Source organism: Homarus americanus, unplaced genomic scaffold (assembly GCF_018991925.1).
Source record: "Homarus americanus isolate GMGI-L3 unplaced genomic scaffold, GMGI_Hamer_2.0 scaffold7626, whole genome shotgun sequence".
NCBI lineage: Eukaryota > Metazoa > Arthropoda > Malacostraca > Decapoda > Nephropidae > Homarus > Homarus americanus.
In genome coordinates, this window is record NW_024718273.1 from 18,855,991 (window position 1) to 18,881,211 (window position 25,221).

At 43.4% G+C, this 25,221-nt stretch overlaps 1 protein-coding gene across 7 annotated transcripts in view; it reads left to right on the forward strand.

Annotated features, from left to right (window-relative positions):
• LOC121859525 (ATP-binding cassette sub-family C member 4-like) overlaps nt 1–25,221 on the forward strand; it is a 112,076-nt gene that overhangs the window by 43,273 nt on the left and 43,582 nt on the right. For 4 of the 7 annotated variants that reach the window (XM_042356391.1, XM_042356390.1, XM_042356389.1 and 1 more), the window contains exons 2-3: nt 20,304–20,414; nt 20,933–21,067. In XM_042356391.1, the coding sequence (XP_042212325.1) occupies nt 20,304–20,414; nt 20,933–21,067 (246 nt within the window). Of the gene's footprint in view, nt 1–20,303; nt 20,419–20,932; nt 21,068–22,901; nt 23,107–25,221 lie in introns of those variants that run through there. The other 3 variants (XM_042356395.1, XM_042356392.1, XM_042356394.1) reach the window with 2 other exon arrangements.

The following is a 25,221-nucleotide window of genomic DNA, read 5'->3' on the forward strand; positions in this document are numbered from 1 at the left end:
GGGTCTTAGTGTGGTCCTGACAGTGGGGTGGTCCTGACAGTGGGGGTATGGTCGGGGTCTTAGTGTGGTCCTAACAGTGGGGTATGGTCGAGGGTCTTAGTGTGGTCCTGACAGTGGGGTATGGTCGGGGGTCTTAGTGTGGTCCTGACAGTGGGGTATGGTCGAGGTCTTAGTGTGGTCTGACAGTGGGGTATGGTCGAGGGGTCTTAGTGTGGTCCTGACAGTGGGGTATGGTCGAGGGTCTTAGTGTGGTCCTGACAGTGGGGTATGGTCGAGGTCTTAATGTGGTCCTGACAGTGGGGTATGGTCGAGGGTCTTGGTGGTCCTGACAGTGGGGTATGGTCAGGGTCTTAGTGTGGTCCTGACAGTGGGGTATGGTCGAGGGTCTGTGTGGTCCTGACAGTGGGGTATGGTCGAGGGTCTTAGTGTGGTCCTGACAGTGGGGTATAGTCGAGGGTCTTAGTGTGGTCCTGACAGTGGGGTATGGTCGAGGGTCTTAGTGTGGTCCTGACAGTGGGGTATGGTCAGGGTCTTAGTGTGGTCCTGATAGATGGTGGGTGAGCGCCACAGTGTTTACAGCCGTGATTCCTAGCCTTCTCTGGGTAATTCCCTACTCTACCCGCGGGTCTTAAATTGGGCCACTAAACCATATGGACCATGGCCTAGATAATTGCTGTCTACCATGGCCCTAGACCACTGTAAGGCCTGTCTGGTTATGAGGAGCAGTATTATGTGGCCATGGCCTTGAATGAATGATGGGGGAGGAAGGGTTGTGTAAGAGCCTCGGAGCGGTCATTACGCACGATGTTATGTGACGCCGCCTGGGGTGGTCATTTGTGGGGGGATGGTGAGGAAGAGATGAATTGTTGAGTGTGGATGGGGAAGCGGAGGCGTGGATGAGGATGTGGAGGCAGTGGATAGACGGAGGTTATGGTGGGAATGGGGGTAAAGTGGAGGGAGAGAGCGGGTCAACTCGTGAGAGGGAATGATGGTAGGGGAATTGGTGTGGGGGTGAGGAGGGGGGTTTGAGGGGACAATTTTGAGGCGGCCTCTTGTGTGTACCTACAGGTAAATTGGTTGCTAAGTTGAGGGAGAGAGATTGAATGAGGTAGAGCTGACTTGAACAACGCCACATCATCACTGCACGGACTACTTCTTGCCTCCTACAGTAATAGGCTTGGCGTCTTGGTGGTGATCGTAGGAATGGTCCTTCTGGATGCATTATGGTCGTCTTGGGTGTGGTAGTGATGGTTGTCGTGCCTGGTTATATAGGTCGTTTACAGTGGTTATGGTGGTCGTTGTGTGTAGATGGTGTTATGGAGGACCTGACTGGTGTAGTAACTCCCCCACAGATGGTGTTATGAGGGACCTGACTGGTGTAGTAACTCCCCCACAGATGGTGTTATGAGGGACCTGACTGGTGTAGTAACTCCCCACAGATGGTGTTATGAGGACCTGGACTGGTGTAGTAACTCCCCACAGATGGTGTTAAGGAGGACCTGACTGGTGTAGTAACCCCCACAGATGGTGTTATGAGGGACCCGGACTGGTGTGGTGTAACCCCACAGTTATGAGGACCTGACTGGTGTAGTAACTCCCCCACAGATGGTGCGAGGACCTGGATCAGTGAAAATTTCACAGATGGTGTTATGAGGACCTGACTGGTGTAGTAACTCCCCCACAGATGCAGAAAGCTATGAGGGACCTGGGACTGGTGTAGTAACTCCCCACAGAGCGGTGTTATGAGGGACCTGGACTGGTGTAGTAACTCCCCCACAGATGGTGCAGTGTTATGAGGACCTGACTGGTGTAGTAACTCCCCCACAGATGGTGTTATGAGGGACCTGACTGGTGTAGTGCAACTCCCCACACAGATGGTGTTATGAGGACCTGACTGGTGTAGTAACCCCACAGATGGAAAAGTTATGAGGGACCTGACTGGTGTAGTAACTCCCCCACAGATGGTGTTATGAGGGACCTGACTGGTGTAGTAACTCCCCACAGATGGTGTTATGAGGGACCTGACTGGTGTAGTAACTCCCCCACAGATGGTGTTAAGAGGGACCTGACTGGTGAAGTAACTCCCCCACAGATGGTGTTATGAGGACCTGACTGGTGTAGCAACTTCCCCACAGATGGTGTTATGAGGACCTGACTGGTGTGTAGTAACTCCCCACAGATGCTTAAAAGAGGGACCTGACTGGTGTAGTAACTCCCCCACAGATGGTGTTATGAGGGACCTGACTGGTGTAGTGCAACTCTCACAAAGATGGTGTTATGAGGGACCTGACTGGTGTAGTAACCCCCACAGAGATGGTGTTACAGTGAGGGACCTGACTGGTGTAGTAAATTCCCCCACAGATGGTGTTATGAGGACCTGACTGGTGTGTGCAACTCCCACAGGATGGTGTTATGAGGGACCTGACTGGTAGTGCAACTCCCCCACTGATGGTGTTATGAGGGGACCTGACTGGTGTAGTAACCCCCACAGATGGTGTTATGAGGACCTGACTGGTGTAGTAACCCCCACACAGATGGTGTGAGGACCTGACTGGTGTAGTAACTCCCCACAGATGGTGTTGAGGACCTGACTGGTGTAGTGCAACCCCCACAGAAAAGCTACAGTGAGGGACCCGGGACTGGTAGCAACTCCCCACAGATGGTGGTGTGTGTTATGAGGACCTGACTGGTGCAGTAACTCCCACAGATGGTGTTATGAGGGGACCTGACTGTGTAGTAACCCCACAGATGGTAAGCAGGAGGGACCTGACTGGTGTAGTAACCCCCACAGATGGTGTTATGAGGGACCTGGACTGGTGTAGTAACCCCCACACAGATGGTGCTATGAGGACCTGACTGGTAGTAGTAACCCCCCACAGATGGTGTTATGAGGGACCTGACTGGTGGTAAATCCCCCACAGATGGTGTTATGAGGGACGACTGGTGTAGTAACCCCACAGATGGTGTTATGAGGGACCTGACTGGTGTAGTAACCCCCACAGATGGTGTTATGAGGACCTGACTGGTGCAGTAACCCCCCACAGATGGTGTTATGGGGGTCTGACTGGTGTAGCAACTCCCCAGATGGTGTTATGAGGACTGACTGGTGTAGTAACTCCCCACAGATGGTGTTATGAGGGACCTGACTGGTGTAGTAACCCCCACAGATGGTGTTATGAGGGACCTGACTGTGTAGTAACCCCCACAGATGGTGTTATGAGGGACCTGGATTGGTGTAGTGCAACTCCCCCACAGATGGTGTTATACCTGACTGGTGTAGTAACTCCCCACAGATGGTAAGTGAGGGACCTGGACTGGTAGTAACTCTCCACAGATGGTGTTATGAGGGACCTGACTGGTGTAGTACTCCCCACAGATGGTGTTATGGGGGCACTCGGATATATATTGAGAGAGAGAGAGAGAGAGAGAGAGAGAGAGAGAGAGAGAGTAAATAGAGAAAGTGTAGTGAAAGTTTCCGTACGAAGAAACAGAACAGGTGATGATAAGGGAAAACAACGAGAGAGAGAGAGATAGAATACGAGAAAGCATGGAGAGAGAGAGAGAGAGAGAGAGAGAGAGAGATTAAGGGAGAATTGAGAAGGGAAAGTCAAAGTGCCAACATCAGAGAGAGAGAGAGAGAGAGAGATTAATGTATTACGTGTGTGTGTGTGTGGCCTTGTCCTTGGAAAAGCTCCTCTGTCCGTCACACCCAGGCAGCACTTTTATGGTATGAAAGTCGGGTAGGCATTCTTACTCCGACACACACACACACACACACACGTAATATAATAATTTCTCTCTCTTTCACTCACACACACACACCCACACACACACACACACCCGTATTATTAGTTAATAAGAGTGAACTGAGAGTGAGACAAAGACCTTCCCTCACCACATATGAGTCACTCCTGCCCGCCTCATTCCTCCTGCATGGTGGTGAGTTTTCCCTTTGTGTGTAGATAAAGGAGGGGTGAAAGAGGGGTTATAGTTCGGAAATTGAAGAAATTTAGGAGGAGGTAAGAGGGCGGGCTGACGTAGCTAATAGTGTGTTAGGGTTGTGTCATGGGTTAGTTATTGTCTGTCGGTACAGGCACTAGACATCCTACCCTGTCCCATATATGGGTGTTTTAAGGGCCTTATTTCATATTCCGCCGACCCTACTGGCGGATGCTGGTCTAGGAGGTTGTCTATTGCCTTGGCCGTGTAGATCGGGGGTGGTAATGGACCTTTTGAGATTTGGTAACTTTTTGGGAACCATGGATGGTTGTTGTTATTGTCTGGTGGGAGTCTTTGAAGGAGTTCTTGCTCTGGTCGTTCTATCTTTTGCCAGACTCTGCTGGCCAGGGTGTGCAGCTGCTGGTTGATGGGTTTTATTCTCAGGTCTCTATGTATCTCAGCTGTGGTTCTGGTGAAGGGATGTCTTTCACCTGTAATGAACCTCGGGGCTTCATTTTGGACCATCTATAATTTTAATATTTGAAGCTCCTAGTAGGAAGAGGTACTGCTGGGTAAGTTAATATCGGTGTGATAAATGATGTCACCAGGCGTAGATTTATTTTCTCAGGAAGCGCTTTAAAGCGGTATAGTTTTCTCAGCTCTCTTCTTGCCTTTTCCTTCCTGGTGTGGACATGATGGGAGTAACCTGTCGTGGATATATGCAGGCCCAGGAGGGTGCCTCTGCTTTTGTATACTATCTGGGCATTATTGGTTATTATTGGATGGGTTTTCCTTCTGCATAAGGGTATCACTGTGAATTTCGGGAGACTGGTTTGGATTTTCCATTGTTTTTCGTAATTATTTACCCTTTCTATTTCGTCTGGTGTTGTCGGCCTGTAACGCTCGCGATTTTCCTTGGTGTTATTTGAGTGATGTCGTCTGCATACATAATATCTTCGTTTCCTATTCTAGTGGGAGGCGGGGTTAGGAGGGAGGGTGGGGGAGTAATGTAGCCACTCCAATTTTCAGTCCCTCACTTAACACTAATGAAAAACTGTGATGTAAACGATAACTGTGTTATAACTTTGATGTGTGTTATCTCTGTTGTGATGGCGTGTGGTGTAATACTCCGTGAGATAAAGGGGTCCATGAGTGCCTGTATTTTTTATCGAGGTTTGTGAGAATATAAAGTGACGTAACCCCCTCCTCCCTCTTCTCCCATCCCTGATGTTCCCTCTTCTCCCCCCCTCCCATCGTGGAGGAGGGTGGGTACATCATATGGTCTGTTATAGAGTAACACAACATACATCTGCAGATACCAAGAGTTGTTAATAATTATCTGACAGCTGATCTCATTGTTTGACTGTTGATTCACGTTATATGTCTGCTGACTTCACACACACACACACACATATATATATATATATATATATATATATATATATATATATATATATATATATATATATATATATATATATATATATATATATATATATATATGTGTGTGTGTGATATATGCACGTGCGTAATAATGTGAACAAAATCAAATATAAAGTGTGTGGCCAGACATTTGGCCACACAATCCAGTACTACTCGACTGTGGGGAAGTAGAACCTTGTTGGGACAGGTCCAAGCACGCACTGTGTGAAATGGCTCAACAATTTATCTGTAGTGGCAAGATAGCCTACATTTTAAAAATGTATCCACATTTTCCCACTCAGTTATTATAACAGCTCCCATGTATAGAACCAAACACATGTGCTTGAATACCTGTCACGTAAATGTGAATAACAATGTGCTGTAAATACTGTACTGTGTAACATCCACTGCCATAATATCCTGACCACTGGGGACTGTTATACACACCCTTTGTGACCTCTACTTTGTAATCCTTTTGCGCTACAACTCACAGCATGAGTATGGGGTGTACAATAAACTAGTTGTTGTAAGTGACACACACACACACACACACACTTTGTTGTGTTTATATTGTTCTGAACAAGTGGTTCATGTTCGCAGTTGTCAAGAAAACCTTATAACATTGTTAACATAAGACTTATCATCTTTATTATTATTAGCATTAGCATTATTATCCTTATTCTCATTATTATGATTAAGAATGAGAGAAACACGAATCAGCGTCATGAGCACCAGTTTGAGGTGTGACCTTTTTTTTGCCTGGTCTCTCCTTGGCTTGGTGATATTTGACCTTGATTTCTTTTTCTGGGTCATAAGAGGCAGGGTGAGTGCCGTAGGGACGAAGGAGGGGTGGAGGAGGAAGGACGAGGGTTGAGAGGTGAAAGAGCTTGGAAGGAGGAGTAGTAAGGGGGGCTTGGAGGGTAGAGGGAGGGGTATGGAGGGTAGAGGAGGGGGTATGGAGGGTAGAGGGAGGGTATGGAGGGTAGAGGGAGGGTATGGAGGGTAGGGAGGGTATGGAGGGTAGAGGGTTGAGGGTAGGTATGGAGGGTAGAGGGAGGGGTATGGAGGTAGGGGAGGGTAGAGAGAGGGTATGGAGGGTAGAGAGGGGTATGGAGGGTGGGGAGGGGTATGGAGGGTAGAGGGAGGGGTATGGGGTAGAGGGAGGGGTATAGAGGGTAGAGGGAGGGGTATGAAGGGTAGAGGGAGGGTATGGTGAGCCTTCACCTTACCTAACCTATGGAGATAAGACGTGTCATTAGCAGTCTTAGCACCACCAGTAACAACACCTAACCGAGCACCACCAGTAACAACACCATTACAACCCGAGCACCACCAGTAACAACACCATTACTGAGCACCACCAGTAACAACACCATTACAACCCTAGCACCAGTAACAGCACCATTACTAGCACCACTTGTTTCCCAGGCACCACGGTAACAACACTATACAACCAGCATACTGTTAGCAACATAGTACAACCCTAACTACAGTGCAACACCATTACAACCTGGAGCACCACCAGTAACAACACTATTACAACCCTAGCACCACCAGTAACAACACCAATTACAACCCTAGCACCACCAGGTAACAACACCATTACAACCCTAGCACCAGTAACAGCACCATTACAACCCTAGCACCCAGTGTAGCACCAATTACAAACTATTTACCAATAACAACAATTCCCTAGCACCACCAGTAACAACACCATTACAACCCGCACCAGGTAACAACACCATTATCCAAGTAACAACACCATACTAGCACCTTGCACCATAGTAACAGTTCAATCAACTAGCACCACCAGTACAGCACCATTACAACCCTAGCACACGTAACCATTAATCTGACCTAGCACCAGGTAACAACACCCATTACAACCCTAGCACCAGAGTAACAGCACTCATTCCTGGCACCTAACGTAACAACACCATTCCTAGCAATTGACACATGCAGCACCTTTGCAAATCCTAACTACTAGGTACAAACACCATTCTGACTGCACCCTGGTAACAACACCATTGCCTGAATTAACAACACCATAGTACCACAAGTGCACCATTACAACCAGCACCACCGGTAACAAACATTACACCCTAACACAACCCTACAACTGTCATTCACCTAGCACCACCGTAGCGACATACCCTAGCACCACCAGTAGCAGCACATTACAACCCTAGCACCACCGGTAACAACACCATTACAACCTAGCACCACCAGTAGCAGCACCATTACACCCCTAACCACCGGTGGCAGCACTACCCTAGCACCACCAGTAGCAGCACCGTACCTGCCAGTAGCGCACCTGCCCCTAGCACCACCAGTAACAACACCATTACAACCTGGCACCACCGGTAAAACACACCATTGCACCCCCTAGCACCACCGTGCAATCCCCGCCATTGCACCCTGGCACCACCGTGGCAGCGCTTACCCCCTAGCACCAGTAGCAGCCCTTGAACCCTAGCACCACCGGTAGCAGCACCATACAACCCTAGCACCACCGGTAGCAGCACCATTACAACCCTAGCACCACCGGTAGCAGCACCATTACAACCTGGCACCACCAGTAGCATTGCACTAAGCACCACCGTAGCAGCACCATTACAACCCTAGCACCACCGGTAGCAGCACCATTACAACCCTAGCACCACCGGTAACAGCACGTACAACCCTACTTACCACCAGTACTGATTGCAACCATTTTATGCCTAGCACCACCGGTAGCAGCACCATTACAACCCTAAGCACCACCAGTAACAACACCATTGCACCTAGCACCACCAGTAACAGCACATTACAACCTAGCACCACCAGTAACAGACCATTACAACCTAGCACCTGGTGGCACCATTAGCCCTAACCAGATGACAGCACCATTACAACCCTAGCACCACCGGTAGCGCACCATTACAACCTTGGCACCACCGGTGGCACGCCGTGCCACACCGGTGGCCGTTCACGGCACCACCAGTGGCACGTTCGCGGCCACTCCCCCCCGCAGGCACCGTTGACCCCTAGCGCCACCAGTAACAGCACCATTACAACCCTGGCACCGACAGCGCACCTTACAACCTGGCCAGGTGGCGGACCGTTACAATCTTGGCACCACCAATTAACACCATTCCACGTAGCAGCACTTTACACCCCTAGCACCACGTACACCATCAGACGACGCCTACACCCCTGGCACAGTAACAGCACCATTACAACCCTAGCACCGCCGGTCACCTGGCCACCAGGCACTTAGCAACACCATTACTACCCTAGCACAGCGTGCCCTAGCACCACCGGTGGCCCTTACCCTGGCCCGGTGCGCGCTGCCCACCGGTGCGCCCGTTCCCTGGCCCGGTGGCGCTTCAACCCTGGCACCACCAGTAACAACACCATTACACACCGTTGCAGCGGCGCCACCGGTAGCAGCGATTCATTGACCATCTGCACCTAGCACCATTGACGGCGCGGTCACGAGCCCTAACACCATTGCTGCCATTACCACCGGTAGCAGCACGCAATTACCTTCAACGCCAGTGGCAGCTCCATTACACCTCTAGCACCACCAGTAGCCTTCAATACAACCTAGCGCCACCAGTAACAGCACCATTCAAACCCTAGCACCACCAGTAACAACACCATTACACTAACTACCGGTAACAACACCATTACGCACCTGTACCGCCTTCAGCCCTTAGCGCCTGTCTCAGCACCATTACAGCCTCTGCCCGGTACGCTACCAGCCTAGCACCACCAGTAACAACACCATTACCCTAGCACCACCAGTGGCAACACCATTACACCCTAGCACCACCAGTAACAACATTACAACCCTAGCACCACCAGTAACAACGCAATTGCCGCACCGTAACATCCATTACCCTAGCACCACCGGTAACAACACCATTACACTAGCACCACCAGTAACAACACATTACCCCTAGCACCACCGGTAACAACCACCATTACACCTAGCACCACCAGTAACAACACCATTACAACCCTAGCACCACCAGTAACAACACATTACACCCTAGCACACCAGTAACAACACCATTACAACCCTAGCACCAACATGCACCACCAGTAACAACACCATTACACTAGCACCACCAGTAACAACACCATTACAACCCTAGCACCACCAGTAACAACACCATTACACTAGCACCACCAGTAACAACACCATTACAACCCTAGCACCACCAGTAACAACATACAACCCTAGCACCACCAGTAGCAGCGTCATTTTCAACCCTAGCACCGTAGCAACACCATTACACCCTAGCACCACCAGTAACAACACCATTACACCCTAGCACCACCAGTAACAACCATTACTACCCTGGTAACGGCACCATTACCCTAGCACACCAGTAACAACACATACACCTGGCACCACCAGTACGGCTAGCACATTGCAACCCTAGCACCACCGGTAACAACACTCATTCAGACCTAACACCAGTAACAACATTTCCAACCCTAGCACCACCAGTAACAACACCATTACAACCCTAGCACCACCAGTAACAACACCATTACAACCTAGCACACCAGTAACAACACCATTACAACCCTAACCACCTAACCGGTAACAACACCATTCACTAGCACACCGGTAACAGCAATTTCCACAACACCACCAGTAGCAGCACCATTACAACCCTAGCACCACCAGTAACAACACCATTACAACCCTAGCACCACCAGTAACAACACCTTACAATCCCTAGCAAGTAACAACGCCATTACACCCAGCACCACCAGTAACAACACCATTACAACCTAGCCACTGGCACACCAGTACACTGGCACCAGTACCATTACCCTAGCACCACCAGTAACAACACCTTTACACCCAGCACCCGGTAACAGCACATTACAACCAGCACCAGTAACGGCACCATTACACCCTAGCACCTGGTAACAGCACCATTACACCCCTAGCGCCCACCGGTAACAGCACCATTGACCCCTAGCACCACAGTAACAGCACCATTACAGCCCGGCACCACCGGTAACAACACGTACGCCTAGCACCACCGTACCATTGCACCCTAGCACCACCGGTAACAACACCATACAACCCTAACCACCGGTAACAACACCATTACCCTAACCAGTAGCAGCACCATACTAGCACCACCAGTAACAACACCATTACACCTCGCACCACCGGTAACAACACCATTACGCACAGCACCACCAGTAACAACACCATTACAACCCGAGCACCACCAGTAACAACACCATTTACAAACCGGAGCACCACCAGTAACAACTGCATTACAACCTGGCACCTGGCAACACCATTACAACCCTAGCGCACCGGTAACACCGGTACCTAACACCAGTAACAACACATTACACTGCACCGGTAACAACACCATTACAACCCTAGCACCACCAGTAACAACACCATACAACTGCACCCCAGTATCAACACCGCACCCCTAGCACCACCAGTAACAACACCATTACACCCCTAGCACCACCAGTAACAACACCATTACAACCCGAGCACCACCAGTAACAACACCATTACAACCCTAGCACCACCAATGACACCCTAGCACCATTACAACCCAAACACAACAAAATGCAGCGTCCGTAAATTGTGTTCCGAGTCATAACATAACTGGAGAGGTCAACACAGCAATAACCTCGGTATGACCTAAGGCCTTACTGTATAACACGAGGTAGTGGAGGGATATTGTGCGTGTCGAGAGGCTGGTGAAGCAACGCGAGGTCCTCCGTCTGTAGTACTGTACTTTACACCTTTCTATTCTCTTCCGTCCGCCACTCACTTAGTTACTTCCGTCCGTCTGACCGGTACTTACGCCTCCTCCCTCTCTGGGTACTTTCGCCTGTGGGTGCCCTGAGCATGGTCGTGAACCAGGAGTTACTGTCAGCTTCCTCCGTCACGGGCTTCCTGAATAGTGGTGGCTTTAACTTTGTCAGAAATGTTGATCTTTTTATATCCTGTACGGTACAGATCTTGGTACGGAATACTTGTGCTATAATAATCATCATAGTGGTGAGGAAATCGCAGAGACTGATCGATATAACCGGCCGCATACTTAGGTGATACTGCATAATACAAAAAAAACAAAACTGTACGTTGTGTTGCAATTTGAATGAGGAAATTATACCGTAACGTAATGTTATATAATCCGCTATCCATTGCAAACTCGGGACTATACTTAATATAATACTGAAATATATTAGATATTAGAATCTTAAAGCGGTAATGTAGTTTATATTTCATAACTTGCAAACTAGACTTAATTTTACACCATCAACGAGGAAGCGTGAGCGCAGTGTTGCATCATTATAGGGTAACTTGTATCTCAAGAAGTAAGACTCATTGTTATAACTCACTGTTGCAACACGGTGAGGTATGAAAGTAGGTAGGTAGAGTATAGCAAGAAGGCGAGGAAAGAATTGTACAGTATATCCTCAATGTTATCTTTGCCACTATCAAGGTTACGTCACCCCACTCGCGTGTACCCACTATCTAGGCACGGCATCGATTGATTTTTTCCCGCGTTATCTCTTACGACGTCCGGTGTCTGAGTTGTGATGTAAGGGGGTGTTAAGGTTATGAGATCTAAAACAAATATTTTTAGATTTATTATTTTTTCCTGTTTAAAGTTTTTGTCGTATTTTTTTTTTTCATTTATGTGTTTTTGTTATATTGCTTGTACAGTATGGTTCGTTTTAGTAGTGTGTTTGCTTGGATCTTATTTTTTGTTTATTTACAGTCTTTGTTGCATGATTGAATGGTCCTCTCCACACCATAACGTTGCTAATAATATTTGAAGGTTATGTGTTGAAATTATTGATTCTAGTGAAATGTGTTGACGAGGCCACCCACTGACTTGAAGTTAAATATCACCGCCTCATACTCCAGATTTTATCATTTTGTTGTTCTTATTGTCTTTACTTATTTTTTTTAGGTGATTTACAGTTTTGTTCTTTATAATATTTTCGGTTATATTGTTATTTGATGATAAGACTGTTTTCGGTGAATTTTATTTGGTGATTTGACTGTTTTCGGTGTATTTGGTGATTTGACTGTTTTCGGTGTTTTTTATTTGGTGATTTGACTGTTTTCGGTGTTTTTTATTTGGTGATTAGACTGTTTCGGTGTTTTTTATTTGGTGATTTGACTGTTTTCGGTGTTTTTTATATGGTGATTAGACTTTTCGGTGTTTTTTATTTGATTAGACTGTTTTCGGTTATTGTTTTTTGGTGATTAGACTTTTTTGGTTATTGTTTTTTGGTGATTACGCTGTTTTCAGTTATTGTTATTGATTATAACTGTTTTCGGTGTTTATAGTGGTACTCGATAGGGAGAATTACGTTCGTTATAGTGGTTGTAATGTTTGGACCTACTGAGAGTACGTGCCTCTTTCACACAAGCATTTTATTGTCACGCAATTTAAAAAGCTATGGAGTTCAATGGGAAATTTTGCACGGAAGTACGCAATAAAAATAACATGACGTTGACCCAAAATGCTTGGACACTACAGTACTTCCAAAACTGTATGTCGTGCACCAGTTGTGTTTCAGCTCCTGTTGAGTGAATATTTCTACAAGCGTCTTTTTTCTTCCTTTTCTGGTATGTAGTTTTATGTAAAAGTGCATTTGAATATTTATTACATTACTATTCTATCTTTAATTTTTAGTCGCAAGTTCCTCAAATGTGACTAAATATCTCATTTTAAAGTAAATGGAGAATTTCACATCTGCTATTATATCCGAATATAAAGTGTAAAATCTGCTGTTTAGTGAGTAGACCCACCATTCACGCTTTCTATTCAATTGTCTGATCTTATTCATCAGCTACACAAAACCAATCCTTTTGCTTACGTTTCATCATGAACAGACGCAGTGGAAGTCCATGTGAAAGCTGTTATTTTTTTCGCACACAAGTCCCGAGAATAACTCTTCTCTAGATATTCTTAGTGCCAAAATAATATTGTATTATTATATAAAACAATTGTGGCTATAAAGGTAATTATCATCTAATGGAACCCAACAGTATGTTAGTCGTAGAGTAGCGGACCAGTGTTGTATAATCTGTACCTTATTGTGAGTCAACCGTTGATCAGTTTGGAGAAAACACTGTTGCCATCATCCCATTGTGGCTTTACTGTAAACTACTTTTAAAAAATAAAATAATTAAGTTGATTAATATATAAATAAATAATTTTAAACTCATTCATGATGTGACTCCGACTTGAGGTATCCAAGAGCTGACAATGCTCCTCAGTCCCTCTCCTCCCGTGACAATAAATTAAACACCACTGACATTGTTACGAGGAAAGTCAAATTAGGAATCTTTCGAATCCCGGACTTTATTTTGTCATTTAAGTTAAAATACGTGAATTAAGTAAGACTAAAAATGCTCGGTGAGGCAGTAACATTTTCAGTTGTTTGTGGTGTTATACCAAACATTATTACTCCTGTTTTGGTATTTTCTGCCTTAATTACACACACTACCCAGTAATTATCCAGTTACACGTTATTTTTTTATGTCCTGCCATTACATGTATCTGCTGTTTATTGTTATTACTGAGCTCTTAATATTTAAGAAAAAGGCCAAATTAAGTTTAGTTTACATGATTTGTTGGGTTGAGTTCATATAGGTAAATTTAGGCTAGGTTAGCATTAGGGTGGTTGTTAGAATTAGGTTTAGGTTTGGTTAACAATAGGTTAGGTTAGCATTAGGGTTGGTTGGGTTAGAATTAGGTTCGGTTAGCATTGGGCTAGGTTGGGTTAGCATTGGGCTAGGTTAGGTTAGCATTGGGCTACGTTAGGTTAGCATTGGGTTGGGTTTGGTTAGGTTAGGTTAGGTTAGGTTAGCTTTAGATTGGGTAATGTTAAGGCGAAATAAGCTGCCGGCTATATCTTCCGGTGATCTATTTCTAGTTTCTCTGTTCAAGATATAAATAAGGAACTGTTTGTGGTGGTTTACTCATGTTTCTTCAGTCAGTGTAGTAATTAAGTTCACCCCCTTGTATCAGGGAGGGAGAGAGAGAGAGAGAGATGCATCTATTGTTTTCGCTACTTAACATGTAGTAGGTGTAGTCTTTGTCGTGTGTGTGTGTGTGTTCCCGCCAGCCTGCACTTCCCCATTGTCTCCTGGATCAAGGGAAAAGTGGTTCTGACGCCAGCCCGCACTTTCCGCCCTTCATTGTTGCACATTTAAGACTTTAATTTCCCCACGCTAGATCTGCGGCCAGTGTTATTTTCGCCATACCGCGTGAGTTTAACTTTTCCTGTTGGAGCCATTTTGAGTTAGGAAAGAAGTTGATAAATGGCCTAGTTGGCTGTCCTTGGTCGAATCTAATTCCTGATTTCATTGCTTGTTTGCCTGCATTGTGTATGAATACATTACAGCACCGTGTATACAGTGCATTGTTTGTATTCCTACGTCGTTTATATGCTGCATAGTGAACCGCTATGAACTAGTATAACGATTTTGTATTATGAATCTCTCTCTCTCTCTCTCTCTCTCTCTCTCTCTCTCTCTCTCTCTCTCTCTCTCTCTCTCATGTTGAGAATCCTAAGGTTTTCTGTCAGTGAAGTTTTCGTGAGTTGTGGTGACTGGTAAGTGAGATTTGGGTGTAATAGTGACATAGTTCCCGGGTGTTAGTTCTGCTTCACGTCTCTGCGGCTGCACCAACATAGTGTGTGTGCGCGTGGAGGAGAGGAGCGTAACGGCTAAAAGGTACAGACCAATATTGATCCATTGATGTTATCTCGAGATTTGCAATTCATTATAAACCCACGTTGATGTATATATTATTTTATCTACATATCTATTATGTACACACGGGGCAAACTATATATCTCACGGTATGCAAATTCATGTTAAGAAATATGTCGTGATCCGTGAGTGACTCACCCTGCAGTAGGTTCCTGACAGAGGCCCAATAGAAGTAGGAGCGGTATATAGTATGAGGTGGTGTGGTAGTGTAGAGGATACTGACTTGCTCTATTCCAACCTTCCCCAAGTTCCTTATACTGGTCTACTGTTTACCCCCTCCACCCCGTTAGTGAAGGCAGATACTAGGATGATTGAATGAAATTAAAAAAATCTTCATTTATGTTTAAAATTTAACCATAATTTATATAATTTATATTTATTGCAGGCGAAGGCGTTTAGACTTTATTATTATGAAGAGCATGTTGAAAGTTTTATACATTGAGTAGTGAGGGTCTGAAATGAACACAATGTACAGTACTACAGTAGTTTCGGTTTGTTTGGTGTTTCTGAGCGAGTTGCACCTGATAATAACGTATGGTAACTGCAGGTGCAACTCATATTCAGAAACACCAACCTAACCGAAATTGCTCTACATGGTGTTCACTTCCAAACACCGGACCCAGGTGGGCGACAGTAGGTAGTGTAGGCAGCTACCAAACAGGGAGGTACTACAGCCTGGAAAGGTATTGGAAGCATGTGTTGTCTAATGGTGGACCCTGCTGCCATGTGTAACTAATCCCAGGTTGATGATATGACTTTGTCTCATTTACACACAATTGCAGGGTCTCAATTGTTTCTCTTACTCTGACAAACACAACATACATATCGTTTCTCACTATTATTTTTTTTTAATTTGTATTTATTTGTGGTCTATTATTATTATATGTTATTTAATATTTATTATTATTATTATTATTATTATTATTATTATTATTATTATTATTATTATTATTATTCGCCCCCAGGCCCTGATGTGGGTTCATTGACCCACCTGGTGGACTAATCCCGTAAAAAAAAAAATTGTGTGTACATAACTTGAAGTAAGGTTGGAGAAGCCACAAGTTCAGAAAATTGTCAGGACAAACTTTTTAGGCGTGAAAGTTGTGAACTCTTGGACCACTCTGCCAGTGTGTTGTGACGGCACCGAGTGTGAGCTCTTTCAAGGCCAGACTTGACCAACACTAGAGCAGGTTCTGATATATTCAGGAGCCAGACGCAACCGAGCGCCCAAGCGGCTAACGAGCTGATGAGTGGCGAAGAGGATTAAGTATTAATAATTCCTGTATGCATTTGCCCGCTATAGTGCAGGCAATTGAAACCAAAAGTAAATATAGAGAAATTAAAAAAAAAAGAAAACTGAGAAATATAAAGGGGTAACTACTGTAACTGAGGGAGATGATTAGTGAAGAACACGAAAATAAGTGTTAGAAATGTTTTTTACAGCAGGTAACCCGAATAATCGCAGGTTAGGAATAAATATTTATCCTGGCCATCTTTGTGGTAGGTTTTAAGCATACACTATTTTCTAGGTAAAAAAAACCGAGAGAAAATCTAAAGAGTGAGTGATGAAGATGGGGGGGGGGGATGGGCAGGGTGGAGATGGTGAGGGGAGGGTGAGGAGGGATGATTACTTAAGACAATCAGAAGACGTCAGTGGAGATGAAGAGAAAGTGGGTTTTGTTTTTATATGAACGTGATGTATATCCGCTTGGCTAATACTGTCTTGGTGAAGAGCAAATAGTTTTGTGTACTGAAGACTGCTGGTGGTTGCCTCCCCCAAGCGTAGCGCGACGTACTGTATGTTGAAGACGGGAGATGCCAAGAATAATTACACCAATAATGGGGCTTTTCTTTAGGGAGTTTCCGACGAATAAGGATAATTATCACTAATGCGTAGATATAAAATTACTTCTATTAAGATCCTTTGGGAGGGGACTAATAAAACAATAAATCAACCAAAACAAAACAATGAATAGTAATCTCTTGGACGACAAAACTGACCCCCCCCCCCTGCATGTCTGTGCTCGTCAAGTTCCAGTCAACACTTCTCGGTAATTTTAAAGTTTTGAGTGTTCAGCTGTGTGTGTGTGTCTGGGTGGACAGTAATAATAGGCGATGACATAGCACAAACTATTGCTTATCCGAGAGCGAGTTCTCTCCTCTCAGCAACGGAAGAAAATTGTCACTGTAATTATATGAAACGAGAGAGAGAGAGAGAGAGAGCTTGCTTGCTTGCTTGCTTGCTTGCTTGCTTGCTTGTATGTGTGAAGCTGGAGCAGTTATTATGAGGTAAATTACGAATACAAGAGAGCAGTAATGAGTCAAGATGCCAAGGTTACTGACCGCTCCAGGCCGCCGTGAGGAACAGCTGCAGTTTATATTAGCCAATGAGCTGCTGTGTTCCGCCTCATGCATTATCAAGTAGATCAAATTTCATTGTTTTTGTTAACCCCAGATTTAACATTCTTCTTAGTCATTACCATACGGATGTGAAGTAAAGGATGTTAAGTTTATGCGCGTTTGTTTTATGAATGTTGTATTATACTTGAATGTTCATGTTTATTATTATTGAAGAGAGAAGTTGAATTTATTTTTCCTCAAGTTTTGACGATGGTACAGTTTACTAGAAGGAACTGTAGTCAATGGAATATTTGTTTTATTATTATAAGACCATTTAAATTGTAGTTACCTATAATATATTTTGTTTGTTTCGTAACTTTATTTTGAATGATCATATTTGTATTAGCTATGGTGTTCTTGGTGTATATAATAGGCTAACTAATGTTAACTCCCTGAGGTGGAACCGGTTCGGGTGATTTCACATCATTATATTACTCTTGATTTTAATTCATAACATTGTCATCATTTCCAGGTCACATTGATGCTAACCCGTCAAATATCTCATAAATGGTGAACTGTGATCTCATTCTCGCTTTCTTTATCCTCAGTTTTTAGGTTAATATTCTAGTCGACTTACACGTTGATAAATTACATACTCCAGAATAATCCGATAGATAATGCGGATTTGTGGTAAAACAATGGATGATTGTGAATGAATGCTATGGGTCTAGGGGTGCGGCTGCTGAGATGAAATAGTACTCATTTCTGTCCTAAGAGTCAATGGTTCGCGCCCTGAACACCCATCTACCTGCCCACTTTCTCCTTCGTCGACAGTTGGGTCATTACAGCCATAGAAATTCGGCCACGAAATCTCCTTCGTATACAGATGTTCACTGTCCCCAATAGGCAGTTAAAGACCTTTGCTAGATATGCTAATAAATCCGCCAGAAATTAACTACACTATCCCCCCTCAAAAAAAATATCGCGTAAGATGTACTCAAGAGATTGAATTATACTTTAAAATAGACATGAATGGATCCAGACAATTGGCCTCAACCGAAGTGTTTGTTCACATTCACACGCCTTCGGGTTCACAATGACAAAATTACTACAGAAAATCTCATACGTTTTAATTCTTGCCGCCCTAATGTATTCACTTTGTCACTCACTTAAGACATTAGTTGTTGTTAAAGGGAGCGCAATAATAACAAATATCAACAGCACATTAAAATATATTTGGGTTTTTAATTATATTGCGGTAAATAAATATTATTAGATCATTAATTGTGCTTTATTGTGCAACACAGTAATACTATTTTGAATATATATATATATATATATATATATATATATATATATATATATATATATATTTTTTGTTTATTTGTATTTATTTTTAATCATATTTGTCACTTAACAGCTTACTAGCCGTTTGGGCGGTTTAACCCATATATCGGGTATTGTCCCAATTCATAAACTAATTCAATGGATATTAACTGCCCCTACAACAATATTGATATTATTTTGATTTTGGTCATCTGGTGAACCTTAAGATTCTAACTATGGGATTAAGTACTGTACTTTAAACAATAAGACACGTTATCACTACAGGATTCCTGTCGCAAAACATTTTTCGATCGCATAAGAAAATACAGATTATAGGTTAGGTTTTGGGTATGATGAGTTATAAGGCTAGCTTAACATACATCGGTAGTAACTCAAAACTAGTGATTTTCGATAGAAATGAAGGTCTAAATCGTTCATAACACATCGCAAACCAACAGAAAAACAGTCTGCATGTCTTAAGTACAGGGATGACCAAAACTTAAAATTTACCCAATATAGTCTATCTCGAATCTAAACATCAAAATACTTTAGTTATCGTAAAATTTTACCCATTAATTAATATAAATGATGATATATCCCATTGGTTCATTAGTGAATCATCAAAACGATAACAGCACTGTGTCGTCATGTTATCTAGCACCAGGCATTCTCAAAACAAAGTCCAGACAATGTCATTACTTCTAAATTTACTCGTAGCTCCATCTAGTACTGATATACTCTGTAAATGAACTGGAAAAAGAAAAGAGAAAGTCCACCAGGTAAGAGTACATGACAGCTGAGCTGGTGTGAACATGGGAGTTGTTTATGTCCAAAAGAACATAAGAATGGAGGACTCTGCAGCAGGCCATTCTGGGCGGTCCCATTTACACCCAACCCCCACCGCTCCTATATCCATCCAGTCTATGTTTGAAGCTGCTCTTCACGGCACATTTTTTCACTTACGAAATATCCACGACATAGACCATAAAAAACACCCTTAAAACTTGCCTGAACGTGGGGTCTGAAGAGGCCATCCTTTATACTACCTTTGACTGCAGCGATGAGTTTGAAACTAATGACGTCTGTTTCTAGAGAAATTAACCTATCTCAACTATTGTAGCTGGACTTTAAACTTTTATTACAAATTATATATATCGTATCAGTCTACGAACGTGTCAGAGTGTATTTCTTGTGTTTACCCAGAACCGTCAACTCATCCATTGTGTGCATGAGGCAGAAAGTCAGATCAGCAACCTGGGACTTGGTCACAATTTTCGTGATGCCATATGGCAGCAAGGTCTACCATTAGACCGCATTATGCTTCTAATATCTTCCCAGGCGGTAGTACCTCCCTGTTTGGTAGCTGCCTACTACTGTTGCTGGTGGATGTTGCTTGTTTTTGTTACCAGAGGATGTTGCTTCTGTTTCTGACTGTTACTTGTGTGTTACAGGTGGATCTTGCTGTTACTGACGTGTTACTTGTGTGTTACAGGTGGATCTTGCCGCTGATGAGACTAGGTCACAGTCGACCCTTGGAGGTACAGGACCTCTACCGTGTACAGGAGCAGGACGCTTCCTTGGGTCTGGGTGACAGAATGCAAAAGTAAGTAACATTTAATTTGTAGTATTTAGGCAGTGTTGTGCTTATACTGACGCTCAGGGTGACACAAGCAGGCTGGCTCTCACACTTAGGGTGACACAGGCAGGCTGACTCTGACACTTAGGGTGACACAGGCAGGCTGGCTCTGACACTTAGTGACACAGGCAGGCTGGCTCTCACACTTAGGCTGACACAGGAAGGCTGGCACTGACACTTAGGTGACACAGGCAGGCTGGCACTGACACTTAGTGACACAGGCAGGCTGGCACTGACACTTGGGTGACACAGGCAGGCTGGCACTGACACTTGGGTGACACAGGCAGGCTGGCACTGACACTTGGGTGACACAGGCAGGCTGGCTCTCACACTTAGGTTGACACAAGACTAGATATGAACAAAGGAACATTATAAGAACATAATTGGTATAGTATCGTACCTGGAGTGTTGGTGTGTGTGGCAACGAGTGAGGATGATGGGAGTCTGGCTGTTGTATTGTAATGTATTTTAATTTTTTTCTACAGAAGTTGGGATGAAGAAGTAGAGCGCAGTAAAGCCAAGGGGAAGAAGGCCAGTTACGTTAAAGCGGTTATCCGTGTGTTTGGATGGGAGTACGCGCGTGTTGGTATCCTCGCAGCCTTTGAGGAATGTGTCCTCAGGTACTGTATGGTCTAACATACCACTCTTCACATATTAATTAAAGTTATTTTTACCTCATAGTATTAAACTTAATATTACAGTAGCAACCTTTCAACTGATGAATGACAGTGGTAAGTGACTTAATTACTGCTTTTATCTGTCAAGTATGCCAAGTGACATGTTCTAACGACAGATTGCTTTTTGTACCGAGTAAACGCTTGTGATCTTTTGTGTTTTACAGATCGTAGCCAATTTACCATACTTGTTTTGTGTATGTTCCAAACACATTAAATTTTATTGTAAGTAAGATGTAAATAATGCACTTGTCAGCACTAATTCTATAAGCGGTTCATTGTATGATTCTTAAAGTTCCGTGTGAAGTAAATCTTGTACAATCACTCAAAAAACTATCTCTACAAAAACTGTGTTGAAGAAATGACGCAACCCTACCGAGACAACAGGAGTCGCAGTGTATATTCTGAAATTCATCGACCTCCTAAGTAGAGATAGTTTTTTGGGTGGAAGTACAGTAGCTAAAACAACACTATGTACAGATAGGGGTCAAGATGCTCCAAAATTTTACGTGTGACTAGTGACAACCCTCATATACCAAAATTTATTGTCCATGGTCTCATAATATTTCCCACAAAGGATGCACAAATAGTTGTTTTAGTTACTGTATTGTTTATGAATTTAAGGTTTATTAATAAAAGTAGAATCAATGAGATGTAGATCAAATTTGCAGGTGTTATAGAATTTAAATATTTGAATCTACCAATGGCTGAGAATCTTGCTCGCCAGTACAAGTCAATGGCTGCTGTGAGCGTAGTAACAAGTCGTCATGGAGTGCACTGTATTATTTGTTGTTTTTGTAGTACTACAGTATGTTACAGTAGAAAGAGATTGATTCATGGCCTTTGTCACCTTTGTGTTTAGCAGCGCAATGTTTATCAACTTTGTGAGTGTATTTTGTGGGGTGTGTAGAGTACAGTACAGTAGCTTCCTCTCTTGATTGTTGTTAATACATGTTCTTTCTGTTATGTTGTTCCAATATTTATCTCTTGTTCTCCTTATTTTCCCTCCCTTAATTGTTTTTCCCATCTAAACTATTTTTTTTTTGTCCTTTTGTTTCACTAGGTCTCTCTCTCTCTCTCTCTCTCTCTCTCTCTCTCTCTCTCTCTCTCTCTCTCATTTCTTCTTCCTCCTGAATTTCCCATCCTTTCATTGTACTCGACCTTCTCTCCCTTCCTCTTCTCTCCTCCTACTCTGTCTCCCTTCCTCTTCTTCTCTCCCTTCTCATTTATTTTCTCCTGCCTCTCTCCATTGTTGTCAATTTTCTCTCCTCATTCCCATTTCTTCTTTTGTACTTTATTTCTCCTTTCCCCCCTTTCCTCACACCCCATTCTCCTGTCTCCTCTCCTCACACCTCTTCCTCCTACCCTCGCTCTCCCCCTCTCCTCACTCCTCTCTCCCCTAACTCTCCCCTCTCCACTCTTCCCTTTCCTCCTTTTCCCCTCTCTCACTCCTCTTCCCCTCTCTCCTCTCTCTCCTCACTCCTCTTCCCTCTCCTCCTCTTCTCCCTCCTCTTCTGCTCTCCTCCACCTCTCCTCTCTTCCTCCTCTCCCCTCTCTTCTCCCCCTCCCTCCTCTTCTGCTCTCTCCTCACTCCTCTCCTCACTCTTCTGCTCTCCTCACTCCTCTCCCCCTCTCTTCACTCCTCTTCCCCTCTCCTCACTCTTCTCCCTCCTCTTCCGCTGTCCTCACTCCTCTTCTCCCTCCTCTTCCGCTCTCCTCACTCCTCTTCCGCTCTCCTCACTCCTCTCCTCTCCCATATGTAAGAGTGGCACTATTCCAGGGTAGCCCAGCCTCTCTTGCTTGGTGGTTTGATCCGCTATTATGACAACCGCTCTGTCATGAGCTTCACCTCTGGGGTGGTGTGTGCAACTGGCATTGTTGTTATCGCTGTGCTACATATCTTTGTCTACCACCCATTCAACTTCAAATGCCGCCGCATCAGCCTGCATGTGAAGACGGCATCTTGTGCTCTCATCTCCAGAAAGGTAGGTCTTTTGCATTAGGCTTGTTCTGTGTTAAACCTAGAAACACGGGAATAAATTCAAACGAGACAACGATTCATGATTGACAATTTTTTTCTATCAATTCGGTTTAAATAGAGAATCCGTAATATGCTGGGATAACTACTGGATGAGGGTTTCTCTGGGTACTGTACTCTGGTTTCCTTCTATACTGTACAGTACTAATGCTTGACCTACTGCTGGACTTCTAGGAAGTCATAACTGATAGAGCCAGTCAGTCAGTACAGTTCAGTACTCTACTGTATAACTAATACTGGGTGTTTCTTGTGATCATTGCTTGGTGCTCCATTAGTGGCTAGAGGTAAGAGACTTCTTCCAGACCTATGGTAAAGGTGGGTTTCACATGCATGTTGCTCATGACTTGCCCTGTGCATTTTATGATAATTCTTTTGATCTTTCACAGTAAATGTATTGTGGTAAAATATGTCATTGATGTATACTGTACATGGCTTAAGTAATCCAATCGTAGTATAATCGTTTTTTTTTATGTAATGTTAAGGACACGTGAAGAGTATCTTGTATAAGTGATACACTTTGTTGACAATACAAGTACAGTACATTAATACAGTATTTCTTATATTTTAGTATAGTATACTACATCACAGCACAGTACATCACATCACATCACATCACATCACATCACATCCATTGTTACTGTGTTCAAAATAAATACTCTTGGCCTTGAGAAGCCGAGATGTGTTCTTAAGATATTGGTGGATCTTAATTCTTTTGTAGTCTTAATGTATTTTTTGGCTCCAACTGTAAGTTGTGGACAAAATATATAATACAGGTAGCTGTTGCAGACACTGACTTGGAGTTTGACATTTATAGAGACATTTTTAAAATATAAAATTAAATATTTTTACATTAAATTCAATGAAATTACAAAGATAACATTCCAAAGGTTATTTTAACATTCCACGTGATGGTGTTCTATAAGGTGACATTCCCAGCGTTCATTGTGTCAGCTTAGTTCACTCACTTAAGGCCACAACACATGTTCTTCTTTCTTGTTCACCAGACTGAGTTCTGCCAAACATGTTATGAACAAGATTTTGGGCTTCTAGATTTTACGTGGTTGAAATACACAAATATTTGAGGTATATTTTTTATAATATCAATAAGTTAGTATCATACAACACTGGACATGATAGACAGTACTGTACTCTACAGGAATATACCTTGACCTCCAGGGTATGTGATGGTGAATGAAGTGATGTCATAATCATTGACTGTATCATATTTAGTGATTTTAGGATTTGCTTGGTAAATTGTATTTTCTGCATTTATCTCGGGTATTTTTTGCTCATAATGTTCGATTACAACGCACTAAACAATTATGATTTAGAAAGCACCTCTTCCAGTATTTCCCATGTTCTGTATCTGGAAATGTGCACGTTATTGAGGGCACTCACTAATTGGAGGTCTTCGGTGAATTGAACTTATTTTAAAAGAAAATTTACAACATTGCATACTTGGTGTGTTCCCATTTATTCTCCTGTGTTAATGAATTACTTTAATTATAACCTGTACTTACAGTGGCACACAAAACATCAAGCATCATACCCTTCCTCACCACATTGTGAAGCTGGTACAGAAATAACTCTATTGGGTGTGGTTGCATGTACAGTACTGTACCACAGTTTTCGCCTGTGGCAAAGAAGGGGAGATATGGAAATTTTTATTTATTTCTAGTACAGTACTTTTTTTCTTTGAAGTAAATTGATTATAATTGTGTGTTTGATGTCATTACCAATCAGGCTGTTTTAAATGATATTAAATGTGTCTACAGAGTTGTTACTTTATAACTGTGTGTCTTCTGTTATCTACAAGTTGAGTTTGGATTATCTTTTGTTTGTCTTTATTATCAATAATTATGAACACCTGACTAATAAAGATATCTGCCCTTAGATTCAGGGTGTTGTTTGTGTGTTAGTAATGAAAAATAATAATCCCAGATATTTAAGTTAATTTATATTGTTTCTGTAAAGTGTTTGTGTGCTAAAAGCTTTACATTGCTCCATTAGTATACTTTATTATTATTATTATTATACCACAAAAATATGGTTTTCAGCCTTC